The sequence below is a fragment of the Oryctolagus cuniculus genome, chromosome 7, assembly GCF_964237555.1.
Source record: "Oryctolagus cuniculus chromosome 7, mOryCun1.1, whole genome shotgun sequence".
NCBI classification, from domain to species: Eukaryota; Metazoa; Chordata; class Mammalia; order Lagomorpha; family Leporidae; genus Oryctolagus; species Oryctolagus cuniculus.
Window position 1 is genome coordinate 73,166,366 of NC_091438.1, and position 27,516 is coordinate 73,193,881.

Below are 27,516 nucleotides of genomic sequence, written 5' to 3' on the forward strand. Positions count from 1 at the left end.
CCCAACCACTAGGCCCAATGCAGTCCCTGTTGGTGCTATTTTTGTATGGAGATTTCTAATCTACCTACCATCAAGCTCAGTCTCTGTTTGCTGCCCAAATGTGTGTAAGCCATAGGAATTTAATATGTAAGTCACCAGGGATTGACAGAAATGTTGAGGGCAAACTACCCTATGGTGAGTTTGCCCTTCTGCATGTCTAGTTTGTGTTTTGTTTTGTTTTTTTTTTTAATCTCTCAGAAGTTTTTTTCTGTGGTCCCAGTGTAGTCGTGATTCTTTTTTTTATATATATCCTTTCCAATATTTTTGTATGTGCTGTATTACAAGGGATTTCACTCGTTTTTGTTCACTGTATTGCAGAAATGGAAAACTCCTATCTGATTATTTTACTGGCTCCCAAGCTAATAGCCATTTCATTTTATAGTGGCTTCTAGAGTGAAATCAGAGGACTTACACAAGTCTTATAAAAACTGTATATTTTAAAGAATAATTCTAATTTTCAATGAAAATTTTGCTCTAATGCATAAAGATAATTAATAATTATTAGAACTGACTCATGCCTACACCTTCCCAGCTGCTGTTCTGGGCCTTAAAAGAGTTCTTCAAAGCATATCACATGATCATCTCATAAGCAAGCCAGCAGAAATTTCTAAGTTAATTACAGTTTGGCAGAGTATATCCAAAACCTCTTATCTGAACAGTGAACCCAATAATTTAATCAGTCTGTCTGTTGATTAATCACGTTCTAATCCATCTGATATCAGCACTGAAAAAGCTCTTCATCTGTTTCTTGTAAAACTTATCTCTGTGAATGCACAGCTGCTGTGAGCTATTGGTATTAATAACTTGAATAGGAGACAGAGCACAATGGATTATCAAAGCCTGCAGAAAAAAATTGTGAACTCCTTAAAACAGGCATGCAAGACTCTCCTACTGACCTGACTGTACAGTCTTGCCATCCTTATTTCTGGTTGTTCTCCCAGCTTCACCCCATGCCCAGATAAAGCCAGGCACCTGAACATTCAAAATTTCTGTTTTTACTATTTCTCAAGCTAGGGAGTTGATGAATAAGTACATACTTACTTATCAAGTGTCACATGCCAGGCATATGTGATTTTATTTAATTTAATATTCTACAATTGCCTTGTACTATGAGTATAGTGATGGGTACTCAATTTGACAATTGAAGTCAAAGAATAAAACAAATCACCTTTCATGTTTTGTTTACAAAATCATAAGCCCTATGAGAAATTGTAAGAGAAAAGACAAAAGGCTATGACCTAGTACTTCACTTGTCATACATACATAAATAAAATTGGAAAATTCATTTGCATATTTCTGCAAAGTAAATGAGACACAAACTCCTCTAGATGCTTGACCCTCTGTCAGAGTAGAAGGGCATTTGACCCCAAGTGGGCACTGGAGATCACGTGAGGAGAAGCCTTCCTTGAGTATAGTGGACATTTAACGTACTCAGTTTTTATTCATCAGTCCCCTTGTAATCCGAAGCACATGGTACATCGTTTTCTTCTTTGGTCTAGAAAACAATGTATTTATCTAATTTGTTTTTTCCTTCCTACTTCTTCCATTATCTCATCCTATGTCCATAGCGGATCTACTCATTCATCTGTTTAGTCCAGTTAAAAACTGATTGAGCACACTCTGTGCTACTTTGTGTTAGCAGTCTTCAGCATACCAAAACATTAGCATTAGAGGATTCTAAATGTAGTCTAAAACATGGGAGAATTTCAAAGATTCTTAGAATTTTGATCTTGTAAAGTTTTGGAAAATGGGAATAGGAAAGAGATTATCAAGGTTGATATAGGATTAAGGAGAGTTTTTGTTTCACTAAATGACAATTATTCTTTTTGCTTTACACACATTTTTCTAGTTAGTTATACTTTTCAGTGTTCAAATATATTTGCATGTAAAGTGCTAAAGTGGACTTACATAGAGCAGTCCTGGGATAGTAGATTCCTTTGATGCTAATTGACCACTCTCAATTGTTAACATGTGCTTCTGTGTGAATCCTATTTAATTCTGTTGTGCTACATGTGGTTAATCAAGCAATGAATTCTAACATGTTAAGCCCTTTGGAATCTTTGCCACAAGGGATTAAAACTTGGCCTATGAAGCTGTAAGTTTTGGGTAGTGGTTATACCTATAACCTGTAAATGTAGAACCTGTCAGGAAGCCCTGAGAGAAGGATGAGGAGATATGCAGAGGGAAGCTTGGAAGAGTTGAATCATTCCAAACCCTGGAATAACTGGTTTTCCTTCCTTTTATTTTGTGAAATAACTCTGTTTCCTTCAGTATACAGACCCCAATTCTTGAAAATTTAATTTTTTCATACTTTCTTTTAACTAAAATCAGTTCTGGTTATTACTGCATATAGCAAATACTAAGAAGTCACAAATACCACATAATTATTGTTCGTATCATATGAATACACCTGAGTTCTAGTTTTGTCCTTAAGGCTCACTAGCTGTGCAATCAGCGACAAGTTACTTTAACTTCTCCAAACTGTTTTATCAGCAGCAGCTTAATGATAGAGTTGTGATGATCAAATGAAATGGTATGTCTGCTATAAACATCTAAACTATTATTACTGTTTCTTCAATTTCAGTGCCACAACTTCTCTGATAATCTATCTTATATTTCTAGAATAATATTGCTATTCTGGCTTACCATGTAAATAAATGTTGTTTTTCATATTGATATATTTTGCTGAAGTAAATGGATAAATTTTGTCAATAATTCAAGTTTTGAATGTTATCTTAAAATAAGACAGTATGATGCAATAAATGATTATTGAGAATTAAAACTCATGCTAGCGATGTTGCTACTCAAAAAGTAAAACAACAAGTAGAGATTACTCTGATCATTGTTAAGTTTACTTTGGAGAGGAATCAAATATTAATATAGTTATTTCATGAAGGAAAAAGAGAATTCTTTCATAATCGTGGAATTATGCTAGAAACTGGGTCACTGCTGAATTTCATTGAATTTTTTTCCTATTCACATGATAGTAATATGTCAGGTTTATGCTGATGGACTTTTGTTATGTAACAGCATATTTACTGTTAGACACATTTGCATAGTGATTTTTCTTTTTAATAGAATAATGTATAGTTAAATCCGACTATATTTGGGAAGACTATTATCCTGCACTGCATTTTATTTTTAAAATCTTGACTTATAAACGAAACAATTAAAAGCTTTTCTGACAAAACCATCCCCCCAAAAATTCACAGCAGAATCTAGAGATTAAATCTCTATGTCAAGTTCCAGATTTTTAAGTAAGCAGATCAAACTTTCCTTACAGCTTATAACAGTATACACTATGCAACCACATCTCTCATTGTACATGTTTGTAATCTACCATACATATCTATAATTAAGGAGCAAAGCTTCCTTTCAGTTGTATATTACTGATACTTTAGAAAAAGCCTTCTAACTGTTTCTCCCCCAGCATCTGTCTACTTCAAGGTGTAACCTCTATCCTGAAATATTTTGAGATACTCTTTTTACTTATATCCAATAAATATGTTTTACTAAACAATATGTTCTTTTGTTTATTTTAAATGTCAAATTCTATACAGTTTTCTACAGCTTGCCCTTCTCATTTAGCAAGACGTTTATGAAAGTCGTCTGTTAGTGTTTAGCTCTAATTCTGCAATTTTATTTTTTATTTTCATCAAACTTTTCTGAACCCCAATTATTTTCCTTGTCTCCTACCAAGACATTCCTGCATATTTTTACAATTTCTATTTATTGTAGCCTTTGCAACTATTTTAATTCAGTAGTCACCATGGAAACATTGCAATATTTTTAGGTTAAGCCAGGTCAAGTAAATGCACTTAAACATACAAAGGTGATCAGTCTGTTTTACCATTTAAATCTCTTTGATGCTGAAAAAATCACTATCATCATTTCAAATGTTAAGAGGTCGCTAACACTTGGTTTTATAGTGTGAGTGACAATATCACATAAAGCAGAGTATCACCTAAAATTTTCTTCTTTATAAATACCTATTTTTAAAATGTATTTGTTAATGCACTGAAGATTAGAGTTATGGCAATTTATCTTCTTTATTATAGAGAATAAACTCTTATCTATTCTAACTAGTCTTGAATGTGTTTATTTTGCTATATTAACTCCCTTAGGCCATACTAACATGACTTAGCTATTAAATATTAAAACAGAATATTCTTTTATGAAATCATGCTCAAATTCTAGTATTCCCAGGTTATAAGCTTTAGTAAGTTATTGCCTAATTATTTAAACTCTAACTCTAATTATATAACAAAGGATAATTGGTTGTATCCAAATTTTCATTCGTCTTTCATTTAACTTAAAAATCTAAGTTGAAATCAGTGGACAAGGTTTTTAGCGAAGTAATAGCAAACCTGACTTAAGTTAGGAAAGGAAATATAGAACAAAACTTCTGTTATTGATTTTTTGCTGAGTGACCATATTAGAGTTTTACCCCTTTAGTTGAATTTGGAAAATGATGAATTCTTGAATTTCCATGATGTTAACTGTTGACTTACTGATACCAGACAAGTTCTGCACAGCAGACATCTGTCATTGAGGCAGTTAAAAAGGATCTTTTATCCTTGCTTGAATTAAGGAAAGAGAAAAATGACCTACTTAAAAAAGCATTCCCTATCATAAATCAACACAGAGGAGTCAACATTCCCTATCATAAAGTAGATAAAAATTTCTCTTTGATCTGCCTTGTGCTTCATGATCATTATCTTGGTTGAGATTATTGGTAAACCACCCCCCTCTTCCAGTATATTTAGAGTTTAACACAGGATTATAGAAAAGAATGAAAAAGAACTCCTTTATTAATAATAAATTTAACATATAAAACCCAAAGAAGCAATCCTTAATTGTAGAATTTTAGGCTTTAAGGTACAAATGAAAGGGAAAATTTTTAAAAAGCAGCATTTTCTTGACTGTCCTCCAATGAAATAGTCAGTTCTTTGACCCTTTTGGGCACTGGGGATTGTTGGCCTAATTGTTGTTAGGAGGGTTACTGTAAATAGCTTTGGCTTAGAGTTCCTTGACCATGGAGTTTTTCCTTTTTTATTTTATGATATTAAAAGAAGTTATGGTGTCACTGTGGAACACAATGACAAGAAGCACTCAGTTAAGTTCACCATAAGCTCATCAGCTAAGGAATGCTATGAAGCATCATGGATCTACAAGAAGTAGAAAAGTGGAGGAGTTGGAGTTGGTCATTCTTTTCATATGCTAGAGATCAGACAGACCCAGAAGTTTAGAGCTAGCGATCAGTGAAGCAATCAAGGCTGCATGCAATGAGGCTCAATCATGCTTCCTGTCATGGAGGCTCTCCTTAGGCTGAAATGGGGAGGTAGGCAGTGGTGGGCAGACTAGTAGCAGGTAGCATAACTCTATGGTACCAGGATCTAGCTATGATGGGGAATGAGGGACTATCTTGAGTGACAAAAAAGGGGTATATAGCTCAGGGATCAGCGGTGGTCAGTAAAGACCTTAATTTTACAACAATCCACTAGCAGGAAAGGACAGAACTTGTACCTGAAATTTGAGTATCAGTCCAAATCATGTGTCTATTCAACAACAGAATGGAATAAATCCCATACCTCAAGAGAAAACCTAGTCTAGTGCCATAATACTAGTCCAGGCTCCTTCAAGAAACATTTGCACATCTACTAAAGGCCAGGCTAGAAGCTAGGCATGTAACAGGAAACAAGATAATGGTTTCTTCCCTTACAAATCTTACACTCTCAACACTTTGAATCTGAGCATATTTCTTGATAATATGCATGTTCCAGAAACTTTTTAGAGACCTTTATGGAAATGGGTTTCAAATTTTTTTGTACCAAAATAAACTTCTTTTAATTGCATCTTCTAAGAACTCTTTGAAGTACATTTTAGAAGAAAACCAGTCTCATTCAAAGGAAATACTTCTAGAATTGTCTTCTTAAACTGAGGCAACACCTGAGTGCCAACCAAGTGAGCTACCCACAGTCGCTTGTCTGCATGCAGTGCACATGTTAAGTGTTTGCCAAGATGGAAGTTTGACCCATTAAGCTTGAGCTTTCCAAAGTGATTCTATTTGTCAATTTTCCCATTAAGACTGTGTGGCATGGTTTCACAACAGCAAATCAAAGTAAGGCTGGTGATGTTGTGCACAATTATAATAGAAGTGGAATGGCTTAATTAGTAAAAAATTAACTAGCATGATTCCTATAAGTTAAAATGTACATATTTAAGGAGGCTTATTGTAACATTTATACCACTTATTTTATAATATACTAATTCGAATGTAAAAGTGAATGTAAATTACCAGAAATTAACATGCAATGTGAAGAAAAGTCCTTTTATCCTCTGCAACTGTAGCATTTGGCAGATTCAGGAATAAATAATCTTTTGTGGCAAGGGTATGCCTTATCAAACATATGCAGATCAGCACTAATTAATGCTAATTAAGGTTTCCTGTCTATCTAGTTGGAAAAACGTCCAAATGTTATGAAATCCAGTTAGTATGCCTATTACGCTAATTGTTTTATATGGGGTGGTTCTTAATTAAAATATGTAAATTGACCTTAATTGCTATATACTAATGGGGGTTCATGTTATCTCACTAAAAGTGACAAGATGGTGAGGAGGGGTACTTAAAAGACTAATTCTGATAAATCCTTAACTAAATGACCTTTACTCAAAATTAATTTTAATTGGAAGTTGGCAAAAGAAACATTTTTTCCTTCTTTGTTTCTTTCTAGTTTTAAGTAATGGAAGAATGTTACTCTGCTTTGTTAATACAGCTTTAGAAGCAGTTGTGGATTGTTAATTACACTTAACAAGCAAGTTAATTTTACTGTTTACTGTTTATAGTTACCAGGAAGTTATTGATATCCTCATTTCAATCTCAGAAAAAAAGTGATTTTTTTCTCATTGAATGTGAATATTGTAGTTACAGTCTTACAGGTGATTTGACCCAGTTAGTTTGTTAGACTGTGTGTTGAAGTTTGATGAGCTGGTAATAATAGTATAGCTAATTTACATTGCAATTACTTTTTAGAATAAAATATATCTTTATTTACTTTACAAACCTTAACTCTTTTACAGCTGAACAAAGATTGGTAATACTTAGATTAAATAGACTGAAATGATATTTTCACATTTTTACCTATCATGTATTCATTATTTAATCACAAATTAAAATGTGTATGCCCAAAACCAGTGGTAATAAATTTAAGTAGTTTTCCTTTTTTTTCACTTATGCTAAACCTAGAATTAATTATAGGTAGTAATTTAGCTAAAGCTAACAAATATTTTATTTTAGCCTTTCATTTGGAAGTAGTTTATGCTCAACTATAACTTAAAGTATATTACAAATGCCGTAAAAATATGAGAAGACACTTGGTAAAATATTGTCCTATGGAAATGAGTATATAATAAGGATCATATGTTTTCTTTGTCACAAGAACACCCATTCTATTTCCTGTCTCACCAGGACATCGTGACAAATGTTTCACCCAGAATCATTCGGGGGACCACCTCTGGTCCCATGTATGGCCCTGGACAAAGCTCCTTCCTGAATATTGAGCTCATCAGTGAAAAAACGGCTGCATATTGGTGTCAAAGTGTCACCGAACTAAAGGCTGACTTTCCACACAATGTAAGTGTGATTTAACATCTAAAACAAGTGAATTGGCATAAGTTGGTGAATGTTTATTTAAACATCCAATTCGTAGGCTCATAAATATTAATGCATATAATATATTTTATTAAAGAATCTGCCAGTTGCTTTGCTGATGCATAGAAAGATAAAAAAGAAAGAAAAGCTCAAGAACTCATAAAAACCTGGACAACATGAGGCTTTGTTATAAATGGATGCCTTGCAGATGGAAGAAGTATCAACATACGCAGAAGGGAGAGAAATGAAATACTCATTTTATTGAGTTGGTTTTCACTGTATGTGGCTGGTATTTATGAAGGTGATGACCTCAGGACGAAATTGCATATTATAAATCGTTTAAGATATAAACCTCCGACTGAAGCAGAATCTCTTCTTAAATAGTTGATTTATATTTTTTCAGTGAGAAATAAATTACCAAATAATTCAACACACATACTAAATAAGTCAACTGTCTTTTGTAAAACCTTCTTTTTCCCTTTTAAAGAACTATGCACAAATGGTGCAATAAAATCAGACTTAAATATAATAGATACTATTTTCACTTCAGTAGTCTGTTTGGGGTTATGGTTAATGGTATTCATTCATTTTCTCCCTCCTTCTTCACCTCTTCTTTGCCTACACATTTTCTTTCTCCTTTTCCATTGTCTTCTCCTTGTCTCTGATCTGCTAATTACGGGAGGCTGAGGTTTGGGGGTAGTATGTGTGTTTATGTTACAGAAAGACTCTTGTACGTATATGCTTCTAAGACAGAATAGGGGAGGTCTTTTGGTGGAGCAATTAAGAAGTACCAAGGTCAAGTTCCATCACTGCCTCTGACTGCTGCTTCCTAGTGGATACCCTGCAAAGTAACTCATGACAGTTCAAGTACTTGGGTTGCGGCCACCCATGTGGGAGACTCAGACTGTGTCCTGGGGTTTTAGCTGTGCTCTGTGCCTGCCCTGGCTGTTGAGGATATTTGAGGAGTGAACCAGTGAATGAAAATTTTGCCACTGTGGTGTTGCAGGTAAAGCCACCACCTGCAGCAGCGTGGGTATCACGTATGGGCCCAAGTTTGAGTCCCAGCTGCTTCACTTCTGATCTGGCTCCCTGCTCATGCACCTGGGAAAGCAGCGGAGGATGGCCTAAGTGCTTGGGCCCCTGCACTCATGTGCTGACCCAAGAAAAAGCTCCTGACTTCTGCCTCTGACCCGCACAGTTCCAAGCTGTAGCAGGCAATTGGGAAATGAACCAATGTCATTGGTTTATGTGTGTATGTCTCTGATTTTCAAATAAATATAAACAAATTAAAAGACAAGAGATTGCTCAAACATTCTTATCATGAATTTTTAAAATATAATAAAATTTGCGTATGTTTGCCATTAAGCCAATAAACGTAGACAGCACACAGTTGCCTTCTTCATTAAGTCTTTTCTCTTAGAGACAGCTCTAATTGTTTCAGTATTCTCTCATACCTTGAAACAAAATATAATCACGTAGAACACATTCAGTTTATGTTCCTCAAGACAGTTCTTTGGATGGGAAGACAACTATCAGGACTCATCTAAAATCCATAGCTTATCATTGGGAATGTTGTGCTTTCTAAGCTCTGTGTTGTAGAGGGTTTTTGTTTTCACAGGGTACAGTTGACTCTACATAACAGTAACTCTGAGCTATTTTTATTTATTTATTTATTTATTTGACAGGCAGACTGGACAGTGAGAGAGAGAGAAAGAGAGAAAGGTCTTCCTTTTGCCACTGGTTCACCCTCCAATGGCCACTACGGTCGGCACAGTGCGGCCGGCGCATTGTACTGATCCAAAGCCAGAAGCCAGGTGCTTCTCCTGGTCTCCCATGTGGGTGCAGGGCCCAAGGACCTGGGCCATCCTCCACTGCACTCCCAGGCCATAGCAGAGAGCTGGCCTGGAAGAGGGGCAACCGGGACAGAATCCAGCACCCCGACCGGGACTAGAACCCAGTGTGCCAGCGCTGCAGGCGGAGGCTTAGCCTAGTGAGCCGCAGCGCTGGCCAGAGCTACTTGTTTTGTTTCTCAGAATGACAAGATCAAAACCTAGTCAAGTATAAAAAGTAATATTACTATGTATGTTAACTTGCTCTGGAGTATTAAATACTATGCTAGGTACTGAACACATAATATAATAATAATAATGTACCTGATACCTGTTATAAAAGATTTATATATATATGTATATATATGTATATATATATATATAACTCATTTAATCTTTCTACAACCTTATTAGATAGGCATATTATGTTCTTAATTTCATATATGTGGAAACTGAGGCACACAGAGGTTAGGTAACATGTGCCATGTTATATAATTTATATATGGCAAAGATAGAATTTGCACTGAAATTTCCTTTTAGCCCATGCTCCTATCTCAGTAGTGTTTTCTGTTGCCCCTTTCTTTGTTGATTTTATTCAGTATGACTTTTTAATGCAACATAAGAATGGTATGAAATGTAGTTCTCCAAATACTGCTGCAGCACTGTTCAGATAAGCCAATGCATGTGAAAAACATCCCTTTTCTTGGAACATAACTCCCACCAATGGCTTGTCTTAAATCCCCATGATGCTTTCTGCCCTCTTTTGGGCATGACTAAGATGTTACAGTGATGGCCGTCAAGAAATGACAGAACGCGGACAAAAACGCTGAGATGAAACACCTTGCTTTGTGATTCCATAGTCAGGTAGAAAGAAGTGACGCATTTTAAAGTTCATTTCAATTTCCCTGGCAGCAAGTTTCTTCTCTTATAATGGTTGTTTTTCTGAGAAAACAATTTGTGATTTTCTTCTTTCTAATTCTTTCTCCAAATGGATTATAATCACTAATCTCTTTCTGTATTCTTAGAATTAATTTCTAACACTTTACTCTCTGTATCAAGGTAACATTTTAAATACAATTAAAATGGCATTCCCATTTGAACCTGTAGAAATAAAATGTGTGCACCTAGATATTGCCATGCTGAGAGGAGACTATCTCCCACTGTTTTGGAATTATTCTGATGCCAAACCCAATGAGCTGAATGAAAGAAGGTGACCCTTCATTTTCCAAGTTTAATTATCACTCTCACTGGAGTTTTCCCACATCATTCTCAAGTGTGTGGCTGCTACCTTTAATGACAGGGATTGGATAATTCAACCCACTGTGGCAGCTTCTAAGCAAGGGCCAAGATTTCTAAAAAAGAAATTGTATTGAGGGACATACAGGTCAGCTAATATCAGCTGTTAGTGTCTCTGTTTCCGGAGAGGATAGGTGCTAGTTGACCATGAAGCAGAGCAGACAGATAAACAACATTTAATTTTTGATATGATTTTATTGTATTTATTTGAGAGGCAGCGAGACATAAGGAGGCAAGCAGACAGAAGACAGAGACACTGGCTCACTACCCAAATGGCCATAATAGCTGGGTCCAGGCAGGTAGGAGCCAGGAACTCAATATAGGGCTACACGTGGGTAGCAAGGACCCAATTACTTGTCGCCACCAGCTTTCAGAGTCCACTTTAGCAGGCCGTTGGGGTCAGGATCTGGAATCAGGCATGAAACCAGACACTCTGATGTAGGATATGGGTTTCTTAACCGACATCTTAACCACCAGGCTAAAAGCCTACCCCTGAAGAACATTTTGAGTGCAAAGGTAACAAGACTGCCTGAATATAATATAAGTGTTTGTCTTTAAGCTATCATAGCTTTATATCAATGCTTATACTTTTACTAGACTCCTGCTTCGTTTTCAAGGTTTCCTTTTACTTATCTGTGAATTGTATCTGGCACACTGATAATTGTAGTGATGATTTATTAATAAGAAGTTTTGTTCCAAAGCTGAAATTTTGCAAAGCTTATTATGAAATATACTGTATTAAGTAGGGTTTACAGAAATCAATTTTAAGTGTGTCCTTTCATTCTCACTGCAAAAAATCTTGTAAGTCATGTGTTTTATACTTCAGAAAATTTTTCACCAAAAAAAAACACAGGCTGTATTTTGAGTGCACTAAATTAGTGAGCAGAGATTGGCATTTGCTATCATTTGGCAGCTAAAGGAAGAGTTGATCAAAAGGTAGAGATTTTTTTTTTTTTTTTTACTGGCAAAAAAAAAAAAAAAAAAAAAAAAACCCTAAATGAAAGATCTCTGTGAGTGAGATCCCAGTGGAAAGAACAGGTCTTCAAAGAAGGAGGTACCTTTCTCTGAAGGGAGGAGAGAACCTCCACTTTGACTATGACCTTGTCTGAACAAGATAAGAGTCAGAGAACTCAAGGGGCTTCCATAGCCTTGGAAACTCATGACTGGTGCATAGGGAGATTACTGATGCCATAGACAGGAGTGTCAATTGGTAAAGTCAACAACAGGAGTCACTGTGCACTTACTCCTCATGTAGGATCTCTGTCCTTAATGTGCTGTACATTGAGACTTAATGCTATAACGAGTACTCAAACAATATATTTCACTTTGTGTTTCTATGTGGGTGCAAACTGTTGAAATCTTTACTTAATGTATACTAAACTTATCTTCTGTAAAAAAAAAAAAAAAAAAAAAAAAGAAGAAGAAGAAGAAATTATCAGTTCCCAACTTGACTCTCACTGGGATTAAACATGACAATAGGTCTGATCTGATTTCATCATCATTTAAAAAATCATCTATTATTTTTCACTTTATGTTTCTGTGTGGTAGCAAACTGTTGAAATCTTTACTTAATGTATGCTAAACTGATCTTCTGTATATAAAGAGAATCGAAAATGAATCCTCATGTGGTGGAAGGGGAGAGGGAATGGGAGAGGGGAGGGTTGTGGGTGGGAGGGACGTTATGGGGGGGAAGCCATTGTAATCCATAAGCCGTACTTTGGAAATTTATATTCATTAAATAAAAGTTAAAAAAAATTTTTAAAAAAGGTAGAGATTTAGCAATGACCAAGCTTGTGAAGATAGAAAAGGGAATGATAGCTCTGTTAGAAGAATTAATAAAGCAAGAGCAGTTGAAATATAAATATATTTTTATTACAGCATACCTCATTTCAGCTGAAACGCTGAGGTAAATACTGAGAGGTCAACACTACACAAATTAAGTTTGAATTGACTAAAGAAGTTGATCTTCATCAGTATTCTTGAGGGTTCTTTATTGACCAACGGCCTGTAAATACAGGGTTTTTGACTTTTTACCTGTTCCAGGGACTCCTTAAGCACCCAGGTGAAACCCAAGAGCCTCCTCCTAAGTTTTTGAAAATTTCTTAAACATACATGGTATAATATTATACATTCCTCTATGTTCAGGCGCTGAATGACATAATGTAGTAGCATTGGTCTACTAACAACCATAGTTGTGATGTACATCAGTATAAGTGCTTCAGATATCTGTAACAACGGGGCTCTGATTTTCTGTGATTTCTGTTTGTGCAAAGTTATAGGATGTCCAGAATGCTAATATGATTTGTTGCATTTATGATTGAGGAATACTATGTTTTGTGGGGTTTTTGTACAAAACAAAGGTCTAAGTTTTTTTTCCAGCTAAGTTCATAGATTTTCTCTCTTCTATACAAAGTCCTATGGACACCAAGCTATGAACTTGTGTCCATTGGCTCTCAATTCTGAGTGCACATTAGAATCTCCTGAAGAGCTTCCGGAAGAGTTTATGGGCAGGTGCTATTCTGCTTCAGTTGCTTCAGAAATTCTGGTGTGAACTCAGTTGCATTGTCCATGTACTTGTATGTATGTGTGTGAGTTTTTATAAAGCTTACCAATTGATTCTGTTGTACTCATAACCAACATTAGTCATGTTCCTTGATATATAACAATAACTTTATATAAAACTCTCATGTCAAAATATTTTATACATGTCACACACTGTACCTTATGTATATTTGTGAAGCAGAGATTTTTTTTTCCCCATTTTACACATTAGGAAACAGATATTTGCAAATATTGACTGTTCCTAGTAACACAAGTAGTTAGCAAAGGCACAGGCCTGGAAACCTTCAAAGAGGTTTCATTGCATTTGAACCCAAATAACTGGAGCAATTAAGAATATATCTTGTTCTGGCCCTTCTTTATCTACTCTCTTAAGTGGGCTTTCTCAAAAATGTACAGATTTTTGAAAATAAAATAAAGCCTTTTCATTTGACAAAGAAAGCAATTTTTTCACCAACCGATTATTATTTTGTTCTTAGTCCCTTCCTGGATATTTTATAGCCCAGTTCTTATTGATTTGAAAGGATGTAGCTATCTGTAGAAAACAATGTCGTCAGTCTAGCGCTGTGGTTTAATAGGCTAAGCCTTCCCCTGTGGCACCTGCATCCCATATGGGCACTGGTTCCAACCCAGCTCTCTGCTTATGAGCTGGGAAGCAGTGGAAGATGGTCCAAGTGCTTGAGCCCCTGTGTTTACCCGGGAGACCTGAAAGAAGCTCTGGCACCTGACTTTAGATAGGTTGAGCTCTGGTCATTATGGCCATTTGGGGAGTGGACCAGAGATGGAAGACCTCTCTTTCTCTCTCCTTCTCTCTGTAACTCTACCTCTCAAATAAATAAATCTAAAAAATAAAGAAAGAAAAGAAAAGAAAGAAAACAATGTGAGTCAATTTAGACCTGAATTTCAACTGTCATCTTAAACTCTGTGTTTAAAAATAGGAAAGTTAAATGGATTGAATCAGCTCTGTGTATCTTCTGGGAAAGGAAGATGCTCATTGTTGACCAGTGGATGTTCATTACTCCAAAGTACCTGCATGGCCCTCTTATATCTCCCAGGAATGCTGACTCAGCAAAAGTCAGTTTTCTATTCCTCGAAGTTCTACTCATTAGAAATAGGGGCGTTTTTGTTATCCAACTTGTTTAGAGATTTAAATGTAGTTGCAGATAGAAATTAATGTCTGTTGCAAGGCCAGCAATGACCACTACAAAGGTGTTACTTCTGCTTTCTTATCACAGAACAGGCAACATACCAACATCACCTTAGAGCCTGCGACCTCTCCTCATATCCCAAGGAAGATACTCCTCAAAGAAAATAGATGATTCTGTACTGAAGCTACCCTCCCTTTGCTCCTCTGGATCTTTTTGAGTTTGTCAAGTCTGTTTTTACTGATTGCTACATGTTTCCATGCTGATTTGTTTTAAATAAATAGGAAATTACTGGAGCGGTTACTGTGGGGAAGGCTAGCAGATCCCCAGGAAATGTTTCCCTGCCGTGATTTTCTATCACAATTTATGAATTCTAGATGTCATTGATACCTACTTCCCAGCCTCCCATTTTTGCAAAAATCCAGGCTAGATCTTAACATAGAATTTTTATCTAGTGACATCAATTTATTGGCTTTTTAAAAAAAGAGCTGTCTAGTTTGCAAAAAATAGAAATAAGACTAAATCGTAATAGTAGAAATTTAAAAAGTAGTGAGATCAAAGTACTCCCTGTCCAGTTATCCTAATAAATCTGTGTTTACTTTCCAAGAGTTGATAGAGTAAGATTAAAGGCAGAGAATTGAAAATCAGAATGGATTAGAATTTCAGCCGATCCTCCGGCTTGCTGAATCTCTTGGCCTCAACTCCTCTTCTGTGTGATAACCAACACCTATCATTAGAATTAATTGTAAAGATTAAATTGTATATTTCATATCATATTTTGATACATTGCAACTCTTTACTACATTAATTGTATTGCATAAAATACTTTTATGCATTTAGCTTTCATTCCTTTTGTCGCTCCCCCTCTACGTGGAGGAACGACACAGGACCCTGCGCTGTTCTTTTGTCTGCTCGGCCCTCCCCAGGTTTGCTGCTGGTTCTTCCCGGGTTGGCTGCCGTCCCTTCCACCTCCGTGGAAGGGCGGTTCCCCCTGGCCACTTTCCCCACTTCCGCAGGGGAGCGGCACACCGCCGGCCGGCTCTCTCGGGGGCTGCACAGGTGTTCCTTCAGCTAGATGTTCCCCTTAGATGTTCCTGGTGCACGTTCTCTCTCTCCTCCTTTATAGTTTTCCTCCGCCAATCCTAACTCGGCTGCCCACACGCCGAGTACGCTGCTCTCCTCCAATCAGGAGCAGGATCAGCTCCTGGAGGTCATCACTCAAGTTGGCAAGAGGCAGCTGCGTAGAAGCTGTTTTCTCCTCTCCCAGCGCCATATTGTGGGAGAGCAGATGCATAGAATAAGTCTTAATTCCAGTAGCAGTCTAGTCCGAGTTGCTCCCCACACCTTTTTTGAAATAATTTTTTCAGTGATACATTCCAAAAAAGTAGATATGGCAAATCAAAGGTAACATGTTTACAGTTCTTGAAGTACATTGCTTAATTGATTTTTTTTCTAAATTAAAAAAAAAATTAACAGGCAGAGTTAGACAGTGAGAGAGAGAGAGACAGAGAGAAAGGTCTTCCTTTTCCATTGGGTCACCCCCCAAATGGCCACAACGGCCAGCACACTGCGCCAATCTAAAGCCATGAGCCAGGTGCTTCCTCTTGGTCTCCCACAAGGGTGCAGGGCCCAAGCACTTGGGCCATCCTCCACTGCCTTCCCGGGCCACAGCAGAGAGCTGGACTGGAAGAGGAGCAACCGGGACAGAATCCGGCGCTCCAACTGAGACTAGAACCCGGGGTGCTGGCACCGCAGGTGAAGGATTAGCCAAGTGAGTCGCGGCTCTGGCCATGCTTAATTGACTTTCAAACATTTTTTGAGCTCATGTTTTATATATATGATATTATTTCAGAAAGTTGTCAATTAAAAATTAAAGAAAAACTCACTATAGATAATTTTTAGAGATTCTTCTGATTTGAATTAGTTGTACATCATACAGCAAGTAATGTCTTCTTACTCCTTGTAAAATGTTTTCTTCATTATACTTAGTTGCAGTCATATAATTAATTTATTTGACTTCAAAGATTCCAATTAAAACCATACCTAAATGGTAATGATATTTTCTTGATGTAATGATGAAGCAAGGAAAAATTAAGATGTGTTTAATTCTATAAAACAAAAGCAGGGAAAAATAAATCCAAATGTATAACATAACTCACGGTTCTGTGACTTATTTAGAGCAACATATGGCCTAGTATTTTTTAAGATAGTATATTCCTAGTTCTATAAAAGAAAATTTAAGGTACAGCCTAGATGGAATAATACCTGCTTTTATTCTTGTAAGAAACAATAACAAAAAATATACAAAACAGTAATTTTAAGACCTTGAATTTCAGTAAGTCAAGGACAGTGGTCATTGAAAGGTAGGGAACAAAAGAGAAAACTCTGTTACTGCCTCAGAAACAGTCCAGATCCTGAGCTGAGGAGACACTACAGGGTTCCATGACAAAGGTGACAAGAATTCACAAGATATTAGAAGGGAAGGAGCTGAATGTATAAGAACCCTAGAAATCTTCTTGGAAGCCATGTTGAGCATGCCATTTGGTACAGAACAGCTCATGAATGCAAGTAAACAATGAGAGAATGAAGAAGGGGTCTGTCAACATGGATTAGAAGGAGTAGGACTTGATTCTTACACAGATCTGGAAATACTGACTGCTCCTTTCAGCCAGATTAGAAAACTTCATGATCATGAGCATTGGGTACAGTACAAATAAGACTCATATTTTAGTTTGGGGAAAAAAATTAACCTTAGCCTGAACATTGCTTTGATTATGCTCAGAAAACCTTAAAAGCAAAAACTACCAGATCAAAATGTTTGCAAATACCAACTGCAACCCAGAACAAAACTCAAGAATATAGGAATGCAAAAATACATAGTACCAAACAAGGTAAAAGTCACAGTACCTTGCATCCAATAAAAAATTATTAGCATATAAAAGAAAAGGAAAATGTAATCCATAATGAAGAAAATAAATCAATTAAAATCAACCCAGACCTGAAACACTGTTAGAAATAGCAGACAAGTACATGAAAACTGTTATTATATCTATATTCCATCTGTTCAAAAACCTAAAACATGGAAAATAGCTTTACAAATTGAAATCAGATTTCCAGAGATAAAAACTACAATGAGTTGAAAAATGCACTGGAATTTATACAGAGCACATAAGGCCTTGCAGAAGACATTCTTAGTAAACTTAAAAACGCAGCAATTAAAACATCTAAAATGAAGTGCATACACACACACACACACACACACAGAGGGGGGGGGGGAGAGAGAGAGAGAGAGAGGCCACAAGTGATATGGGACAACTACAGGAAGACTAATATATATGTAATTTGAGTTCCCATCGAGAGACACAGAACAAACATATTTGAAGAAATAATAATCCAGAGTTTCCAGTTTTGCTGAAAGCTACAACTGTCATCCGTGCTCACCTTCTTCCAATAAAAGCAAAGAAATTTCACAAGCAGCATAGTGTATGGATGCCATATTATTTGATATATAGGTATTCATATTGTCTTCACTGAATATATCCCTTATATAAAAATATAACATTTGTTCCTCATTTTATAATCTTTGCTATGACTCCAACATTGTGTGATATTTATATATCCATCCCTGTTTTCAAAATGATTTATTTTGAAATATATTATAATGTATTTTTATGCATGTATATGTGTGTATGAAGCAAATATGTCAGAATGTTAAATCTATATGTGCTAATTTAACTATTTTTCTGCATTATTTAAACTAATTTAAATAAAAAGACAAAAAAGAAACATGAAAAATACTAAAGCAGTTCAATATAATCAAACTAGTGATTAGGAGAAAATCTTAAAAGCAGTCAGATAAAAAAAGATATGTCCTGACAAGGGAACAATTATCAGGGTTACCACTGTGGTTTGTTGCCGGAAACAATGCAAGCAAAAGAGAAGCAACACAGTTAAAGTGCTCAAATAGGGGCAGGAATTTAGCCTAATGGTTAAGATGTCTGTATCCCATGTTAGATAACTACATTCAATTCCTGGTTCCAGTTCTTGCCTCTCTCATCCTATTAATACAGATCCCAGGAAGCAGAGTTGATAGCTCAAGTAATTGGGTTTCTGCCTTCCACAAGGGAGGCATAGATTTTTTTCATCATTCTGATTTACAGACCAGCCCAGTCCTAATCATTGCAAACACTTGAATAGCAGCAGGTGGAATTCCCTCTCCCTCTGCTCGCTCTCTCTCTCTCTCTCTCTCTCTCTCTCTCTCTCAAAGATTTATTTATTTAGTTGAAAGAGTTGCACAGAGGCAGAGACTTAGAGACACAGAGAGAGAGTGAGATGGGGGGAGTCTTCCATCTGCTGGTTCACTTCGCAGATGGCCACAACAGCCAGAGCTGGGCCAATCCAGAGCTAGGAGCCACCTCCAAGTCTCCCAAATGAGTGCAGGGGCCGAAGGAGTTGGACCATCCTCTGTTGCCTTCCCAGGCCACAGCAGAGAGCTGGATCAGAAGTGGAGCAGCCAGGACTGGAACTGGTGCCCATATGGGATGCCAACACTGCAGGTGGCAGCCCTACCTGCTATGCCACAGTACCAGACCCTCTCTCTTTTTCTTTCTTTCTCTCACTCACTTTCTCTCTGCCTCTCAAATAAATGGAATAAGTAACATTGAATTGTAATGTAGATGAGTGAAATTGACATTTTAAGATTTGATTGTTGTTTATAGCCCTTGTCTATACTCTTGAGGAACAATAGTTTTTCTATTTACTATTTGTTGAATCCTTTATTTGGTGGAGGGCTTAAATATGTGATTTAAAGAAAATTTGAAAAATATCATTGTAAAACTTAAAAATAGGAAGGGGAGAAAGTAGGATTGTGGGAAAGAGGGAGAGAAGAGTGAGAAGTATCATGCTTTTAAATGGCTATTCGATATAGATCTAGAAGTTTTAGCCAGAGCCATTAGGCAAGAAAAAGGAATGTAAAGGATACAAGTTGGAAAGGAAGAATTCAAATTCTCCTGGTTTGCAGATGATAGGATCCTATATAAATGGTTACCAAAATACTCCACTAAAAATCTATTGGAACTCGTAAGAGAGTTTGGTAAAGTTGCAGGATATGAAATCAACACACAAGTCAATAGCTTTTTACACATAGTCAGTGCCATGGCTGAGAAAGAATTTGTAAGGTCAGTACCATTCACAATAGCTACAAAAATTTTTAAATAACTTGGAATAAATTTAGCCAAGAATGTGAAAGATCTTTACAACGAAAATTACAAAACATTAAGGAAAAAAATAGAAGACACAAAAAAATGGAAAACCTTCCATGTTCCTGGTTTGGAAGATTTAATATCATGAAAATGTCCTTACCACTCAAAGCAATTTTTAAAATTTTTTTTAAAGATTTTATTTGTTTACTTGAAAGAATTATAGAAAGGTGGAGGCAGAGAGAGGTCTTCTATCTGCTGGTTCACTTGCCAGATGGCTGCAATGGCCAGAGCTTCGGCAATCTGAAATCAGGAGCTAGGAGCTTCTTCTGGGTCTCCCACGTGGGTGCAGGGGCCCAAGGACTGGTGCCACCTTCTGCTTTCCCAGGTCATAGCAGAGAGCTGGATCTGAAGTGGAGCAGCCAGGACTTGAACCAGCACCCATATTGGATGCCAGCACTGCAGGTGGTGGCTTTACCCACTACACCATAGCTCCAGCCCTCCAAAGCAATTTAAAGATTCAATGTGATCCCAAACAAAATACCAAGGGCATTCTTCTCAGATCTAGGGAAAATGAAGTTAAAATTCATATGGAAGCATGGGACCCCAAATAGCTATACCAATCTTAAACAACCAGAACAAAGCTGGAGACATCAAATACCAGATTTCAAGACATAGAAAGGGCAGTTATAATTAAAACAGCCTGATACTGGCACAAAAAATGGATGTGTAGACCAATGGAACAGACTAGAAACCCCAGAAATTAATCCATGCATCTGCAACCAATTGATCTTTGATAAAAAGAGCTAAAATTGATCCATGGAGAAAGAACAGTCTCTTCAACAACTAGTGCTGAGAAAATTGGATCTACATGTACAGAAGTGTGATATAAGACCCCCACCTTATACCTTACACAAAAGTCAAACTATAAATAGACTGGTGCCGCGGCTCACTAGGCTAATCCTCTGCCTTGCGGCGCCGGCACACCGGGTTCTAGTCCCAGTCGGGGCGCCGGATTCTGTCCCGGTTGCCCCTCTTCCAGGCCAGCTCTCTGCTATGGCCAGGGAGTGCAGTGGAGGATGGCCCAAGTGCTTGGGCCCTGCACCCCATGGGAGACCAGGAGAAGCACCTGGCTCTTGCCAGCGGATCAGCGCGGTGCGCCAGCTGTAGCACGCTGGCCGCGGCGGCCATTGGAGGGTGAACCAACGGCAAAGGAAGACCTTTCTCTCTGTCTCTCTCTCTCTCACTGTCCACTCTGCCTGTCAAAACAAAACAAAACAAAACAAAAACTATAAATAAGTCAAGGATCTAAATTTACCACCTGATACCATTAAATTACTAGACGAAAACTCTACAAGACATTGGTCTATGCAAAGACTTCTGAAAAGGCTCCAGAAGCAAGGCAATAAAAGCAAAAATAAACAAATGGAATTACATCAAGCTAAGAAGTTTCTGCACTGCAAAGGAAACAGAAAGTAAAGAGGCAATTGACAGAATGGGAGAAAATATTTACAAATAGGCTACTGATAAAGACTTAATATCCAAAATATATAAAGAGCTCAGGAAATCTCACAAAGACAAAACAGACAACCCAGTCAAAAATGGGCAAAGGATATGAACAGACATTTATTTGAAGGATGAAATTCAAATGTCCAACAGACACATGAAAAAATGTTCAGGATCGCTAGCCATCAGGGAAATACAAATAAAAACCACAATGAGGCTTAACCTCACCCACCTCCCCCACTGGATGGCTATCATCCAAAAATCAAAAATGTATTCATTCATAGATGTCAGGATCATCTATTTAGTAAAGTCACTGATGCATACAAAAAACTTGCTTGATTTACGGGAACAGCCAGCTAGCCCAGAAGCTGTTATTTTCAACATTTTTTAAAAAATGCATTTAAATACTCTTTATCTTTATTTCTGAGACATTTGGTAACCTCTTAATTTTGGCACTTTAAATTTTTGCCTTATCTCATCCTAGAATTGGCCCTGCCTACAGACTGCTTTAAATAATGAAAGATTAGCAAGGATGTAGGATATAAGATCAACTCATAAAAATCAATTATATTTTCCTATATATGAGCAATAGACAACTGGAGATTGAAATACATATTCATAATAGCAGAAAAAGCATGAAATAGGAATAAATCTGACAAAATACATGAAAGACAGAAACACTGGAAATGATAATACATTACTGTGAGAATTAAGGATAGGTTTAACAAGTGGAAGGATGCACTTAGTCCATAAAAGAGAGAAGTGAATACTATTAAGATGCCAGTTCTTCCCATATTTGTGGATAAAATGAAGTCACAATCCAAATATTAGGAGTTATTTTTGCAGAATTTGGTATGTTTCTAAAATTCACATGAAAGCGCAAAGGACTTACAAAACAACTCGAACAAAATTTGAAGTCAAATTCTTTGATCTCAAAACTAAATTTAAAATTACACTAATTAAGATACTATGTATTGGCATAACAAGGGACAAGCATATTAATGAGCATAACAGTCCTTCAAAAAATCCACAATTAGTTATGTGAAGAACAGACTTTACAAAGATGCAATAAAGCAATTCAGTGGGCAAAATATGGTCTTTCTAACAAGTGATCCTGGAAAATGTAGGTAGTCATATGCAACAAAAAAGTAAACCTTGATTCATATCTCTCATGATACATATATAATGCCTCAAAATAGTTTTTCACTTACATGAAGTAGCTAACACTTCTTGAAATCGTAGGAGGAAATCCTTATAACCTTCAATTACATGATTATTTTAGATAACTTACCAAAACTATCATCCTTGCAAAACAAAAATGTGATTTTTATCCAAATAGAAAATTTTGCTTTCAAATACTTTGCTTAGTATAATTAAAATACAAACCAAACAGTATGAGAGAAAATATTTGCAAATGACAAATTTGATAAATAACTACTAGAGACATTATTTAAAGAACTTCGAAAACACAGTAAAAAGAAAACACAATAACTCTCACTGCTCTGAGTAAAAAACTTGAACAGACACTTCACTAAATAAGAATATCTATGATAAATAAGGACACAAAAATGTATTTAGTCATTGATCATTAGAAAATGTGAGACAAAACCACAATGAAAACACTGTAAATCTGGTAGAATGTCTAAAGTTTAAGAGACTAATCATGCAAATATTAACAAGAAAAAGCATGTGTAGCTACAGGAAGCCTCATATACTCTGAATACTTTTATAGTTTGTAAATTTCTTTAGAAATTAAATAATACTTACCAAATGGCCCAGGTCTCCCACTTTTAGATATTTACCCAAGAGGAAACACAACATGTATCTAAACAAAGACTTGTACAGGAATGTTCATAGGAGCTGTATTTGTAATAATAAAAAAAAAAAAACCTGGAACCAACCCAAATTTCTATCATCAGCTGAATGTATAAGCAAATTGTATTATACATGTACAACGAAACACTAAGTAATAAAAATTATTAACATATAATTAAAATGAGTAATTTCAGAATAATTATGTGGTGTGAAAGAAGCTGGATCATAAACAAAGTGCCTATTTTGTGATCCCATTTTACAATCTGGAAAATGTGAGCTCAATCTGTAGTGACAGTGAGGCATCGATGGCTGCTTCATGGACAGCTGTGGAGCATGGTTGGAGGGAGAAATAGAAGGGAGTAACATGAAACATTTTTGACAAAATAGACATGTTATTATCCTGATTGTCATGATGACCTCCAAGTATATGGATGTCAGAATTTATAAACCCATACACTTTAAATTTGTGCAAATGGTTGTATATTTATGTAATATATAGAATTATACTTAAGTACATATGCATCATGGCAGTTACCATGAAGTTCAAAATTACCTACATCGTATTAATAAATAAAAGACATACTAGTTGGATATTTAAACTTTGACTATGTGGGAGATTAAAATGTTGGTGATTTATATCATTCGGTAAAGAAAATTCTTAAGACAATCCATGAACCCTTCTAAAATAATCATGATACAAGCATTGACTGGCTACAATATGTTCTTTCTTAAATTCCACTTCATTGTCTAATTTGCCAGTTTGCCTATAAGGTAAAGACGATTCTTTCTCCAAGTTAGAAGGAAAGCATGCAACATATTGACCCCTTTGAAAGAGACCAAGGGAATAGTACCATTGCATTGGATTTAAACTCTTTGTTGGTATAACTAGTTCATAGGAAAGCAATCAGGAAAAGTATACATTTTCATAGGTTTGTTGCATGTTTAGAACATGTCAAAAAGAAAGTGAAAACAAGTTCATACTCAAAGAGCTAGAAGCGTGTGTTTAATTGGACTCACCTAATATAAGTCCTGTAGTATTTTATGATTCATTTTTTTTGAGAACTAAATTGTAATACATTTTTCTCCTAAAGAGTTGAGAAAAGCAGGAGAGAGAAAGGGTAACTTAAAACATCTAAAAATTACTTTCCTCTTAATTTCCCCGTAAATCTCTAAAATGTCCCTTTTTTAATCTCAAGAGGCCTGTTAATCTGTTAATTTTTAAAAATCTTAGGAAAAAAAGCACCATAGATTTATGAGAGATTTTATGGTAGAGTAAAATCTAAAACTTGTTATTTGACATAAAATCCTCCAAATGTTTGTTGCTTTAACTTCAGGAGAAACTACTTTTCTTATTGCACTGTTGTTTTGAACTTGTTGACAACAGTTCCCTCACCCCCAGCAAGCTTTCTTTTTTGGCCAATATTTTATTCTTTTATGCTGTACCTATGGGAAATACTCTCCAGAGATTTATTTTTCACAATTTACTGACTTCACATTTCCCACCTTGGGTTTTTCATGGCATTTAGTTGAAAGCATTATCTTTAAAGCTTTTTTAAAAAATAACACATTACTGTTTTAAAGGTTTATACAGTATTAAATACTAATAAATTTTCATTTTTTATCATTATTTATGATTAGGTCATTCATTCCATTTATGCTAAATTTAAGGCTATATGTGTGACTCACAAAGATGATCCAGTTAATTATAAACCATGTGAAGGAAGAATGGTCATGGGAGACGTTGGACAGCTAGCTTAATTACCAAGCAAATCAAACATTCTTATATTAGTTTTTTTTTTTAAGACTTATTTTATTTATTTGAAAGGCAGAGTCAGAGAAAGAGAGAGAGACAAAGAGATAGAGAGAACAGTCTTCCATTCGCTGGTTCACTTCTCAAATGGCTGCAATGGCCAGGGCTGGGCTGGGCCAGGCTAAAACCAAGAGCCCAGACGTGGGCCATCTTTGGCTGCTTTCCCAGGCACATTTGCATGGAGCTCATTCAGTGGAGAAGCCTTGACTGGAATCAGCTCACAAGAGGGTTGCTGGCATGGAAGGCAGAGGCTTAACCCATCACGCCATAGTGCCAGCCCCAAACGTTCTTAAAATATAGCAAGGGAAGTATATTTTGATAGAACAGTTAAACATTATAATGTAGAAGAGTTAAACATGTGTAATGAACCCACTGATTTATTGAAAATGATACTCTGTGAGATGTGACTTCATCTTAAGAATCACCATTATGGAAATAAAATGAGACTGAGGACTGTATTGGCAAGAATAATACTAATATAGGCATCTGGTGATTCTCTAGTTCAATAGAAGATGAGGAAGAAAGAGTGAATGAAATTCAGCAATAATGTTTCAATGATGGCAGCCAAGATAATGGTTAAGGTGCCTGCATCCCAAATTAGAGAACTTGGGTTTCATTCCTGGTACTGACTCCTGCCTTCAACTTCCTGCCTATGCAAGCCCTGGGAGGCAGGCGTGGGAAACCTGGATCTGGTTCCTGGCTTCTGGCTACCAGCCAGCTCTGTCATTGCAGGCATTTTGGGAATGAGCCAATGGATGGAAAATCTTTCTCTCTCTCACCTCTCCCCTCTCCCCTCTCTTCTCTCTTCCCTCTCTCTCCCCCTCTCTATCAATTAAATTCATAAAAACTTAAAAAAAAATACAGCCACACTATTACCAGTCTCTTCAATCTTCCTCCCAGAGTTCATTTCATAACTAAGTTAGGGAGAAAAGGGAAGATTTTAAAAAAGAGAAAAGGAGCCAGAGTTGTGGCATTGTAGGTTAAGCTGCCATTTGCAATTGCTGGCATCCCTTATCACAGTACCAGTTTGAGTCCTAGCTGCTCTGCTTACAATCCTGCTCCCTGCTAATGCACCTGGAAAGGCAGCATAGGATGGCCCAAGTACTTGGTCTCTTGCTACCCATGTGGGAAACTAGGATGGAAGTCCTGGATCCCGTCTTCCACCTGGCCCTGCCCTGGCTGTTGTGGCCATTTGGGGAATGAACCTAGTGCACCGTCCCCCCTCCCCCACTTCTTTCTTGCTTATTCTGCCTTTCAAGTAAGTAAATAAATAAACCTAGGAAGGAAGGAAGGAGGGAAGGGAGGGAATAATGAAGAGAAAGGAAGAAAATTTAAAAATAGACACACTTGGGTGAAGAGACTTTTCCAAATCAAGCCTGCATTGTTAATGGAAGTAGAAGAAACAATAATTGTCAAAGAAGTTTTACAAATTCAAACCTAACAGTTTTTAAATTTTGTATAACCATGTAAGGTATACAAACTTGTATTTCTCTGAGTTAGTCTCACAATGATCTTGTACAGAAGTTATGAATATTGTACTGAATTCATGATAAGAATCTCATGACTGGATAAAGATGAACAATTTTCTAATGGTACTTCTTAGACTTTAAGTGGTGGAATTTCAATCACCAGAACATCTGAGAACATAGACCACTGTGCTGCTAAGAAGCTATATTGCCTAAAAGAAAGGAACATGCACATATTTACAACAGTGAAATAATGATTTTAGTCAAGCCAAGCACCAGAGTATCTAGGATAGCTATGTATGATTCACTTATTCTTTTCACCTGGATTTTCCTACCCTTCTGATGGAGGTGCTAATGAGCAGAGAAATGGGAAAAGTAATCAGCCAGAGGGAAGACAAGAATCAAAGACCCAGATAATTCACAAACTGGAAAATGAGCTCTTAACTAATCAAGACTAGGTTGTAAATAGGATAGAAAGAATTTATCTCTGGTATTGGCCTGAATAGCATTTGTACCCAATCCAAGAATGTATTTGTGAATTTCACAGTTGGCTATTTTTTCTCCCTTAGAGATTTTTTTCCTGAACTAATTATCCATTGTGTACATGAAGCAAAGAAATAACTATCATTAAAGTCATTTCTGAGGTGGATATTTCACTTTGTATGTTGTTAAAATGCCTGGAGCATTAATAAGGAATGAGTTAACTTTATTAATATAGCTTCTTTGGGGATTTTCTGATCTATGTACTGATCACCCAAAAGGAAATTTTCTGTAATATTTTATTCATGCAAAATTTAGAGAAGTAACTAGATTGACTAATCTTTCCATAATAAATAATTTAATTTAACTTTGTGCTGCTTTTTGCATTTTAATTTTTTCATAATGTGTCCTTTAAAACTCCCAGTATTAAAATTATCAGTGGCTATTTTGTTCCTGATTTAGTTTAAATTGTGAATTTACTTATGGCTCTTAGGTTCAAATCAGGGCTGGCGGGAGAGATTGGAATATCTTTATAATGGAAATGAACACAAGTCTCAGTTATAGGCTGGGAAAGCTCTGTATATAATACATTTTTAAATAAATTATTGGAAACAGTATAGAAATCAACATGATCAATATCATATGATACCATTTAACAGTAATTATTGTTTGACTCTAATTAAACCTTAAATGCTTTACATTTCATATGTTTTCATACATAC

The 27,516-nt window shown here is 36.3% G+C and overlaps 1 protein-coding gene across 1 annotated transcript in view; it reads left to right on the forward strand.

Moving 5' to 3' along the window:
• DPYD (dihydropyrimidine dehydrogenase) overlaps positions 1 to 27,516 on the forward strand; it is a 962,084-nt gene that overhangs the window by 548,530 nt on the left and 386,038 nt on the right. The window contains exon 14 of the mRNA XM_008264835.4: positions 7,508 to 7,672. Coding sequence (XP_008263057.2) covers positions 7,508 to 7,672 — 165 coding nt within the window. The remainder of the gene's footprint in view (positions 1 to 7,507; positions 7,673 to 27,516) is intronic.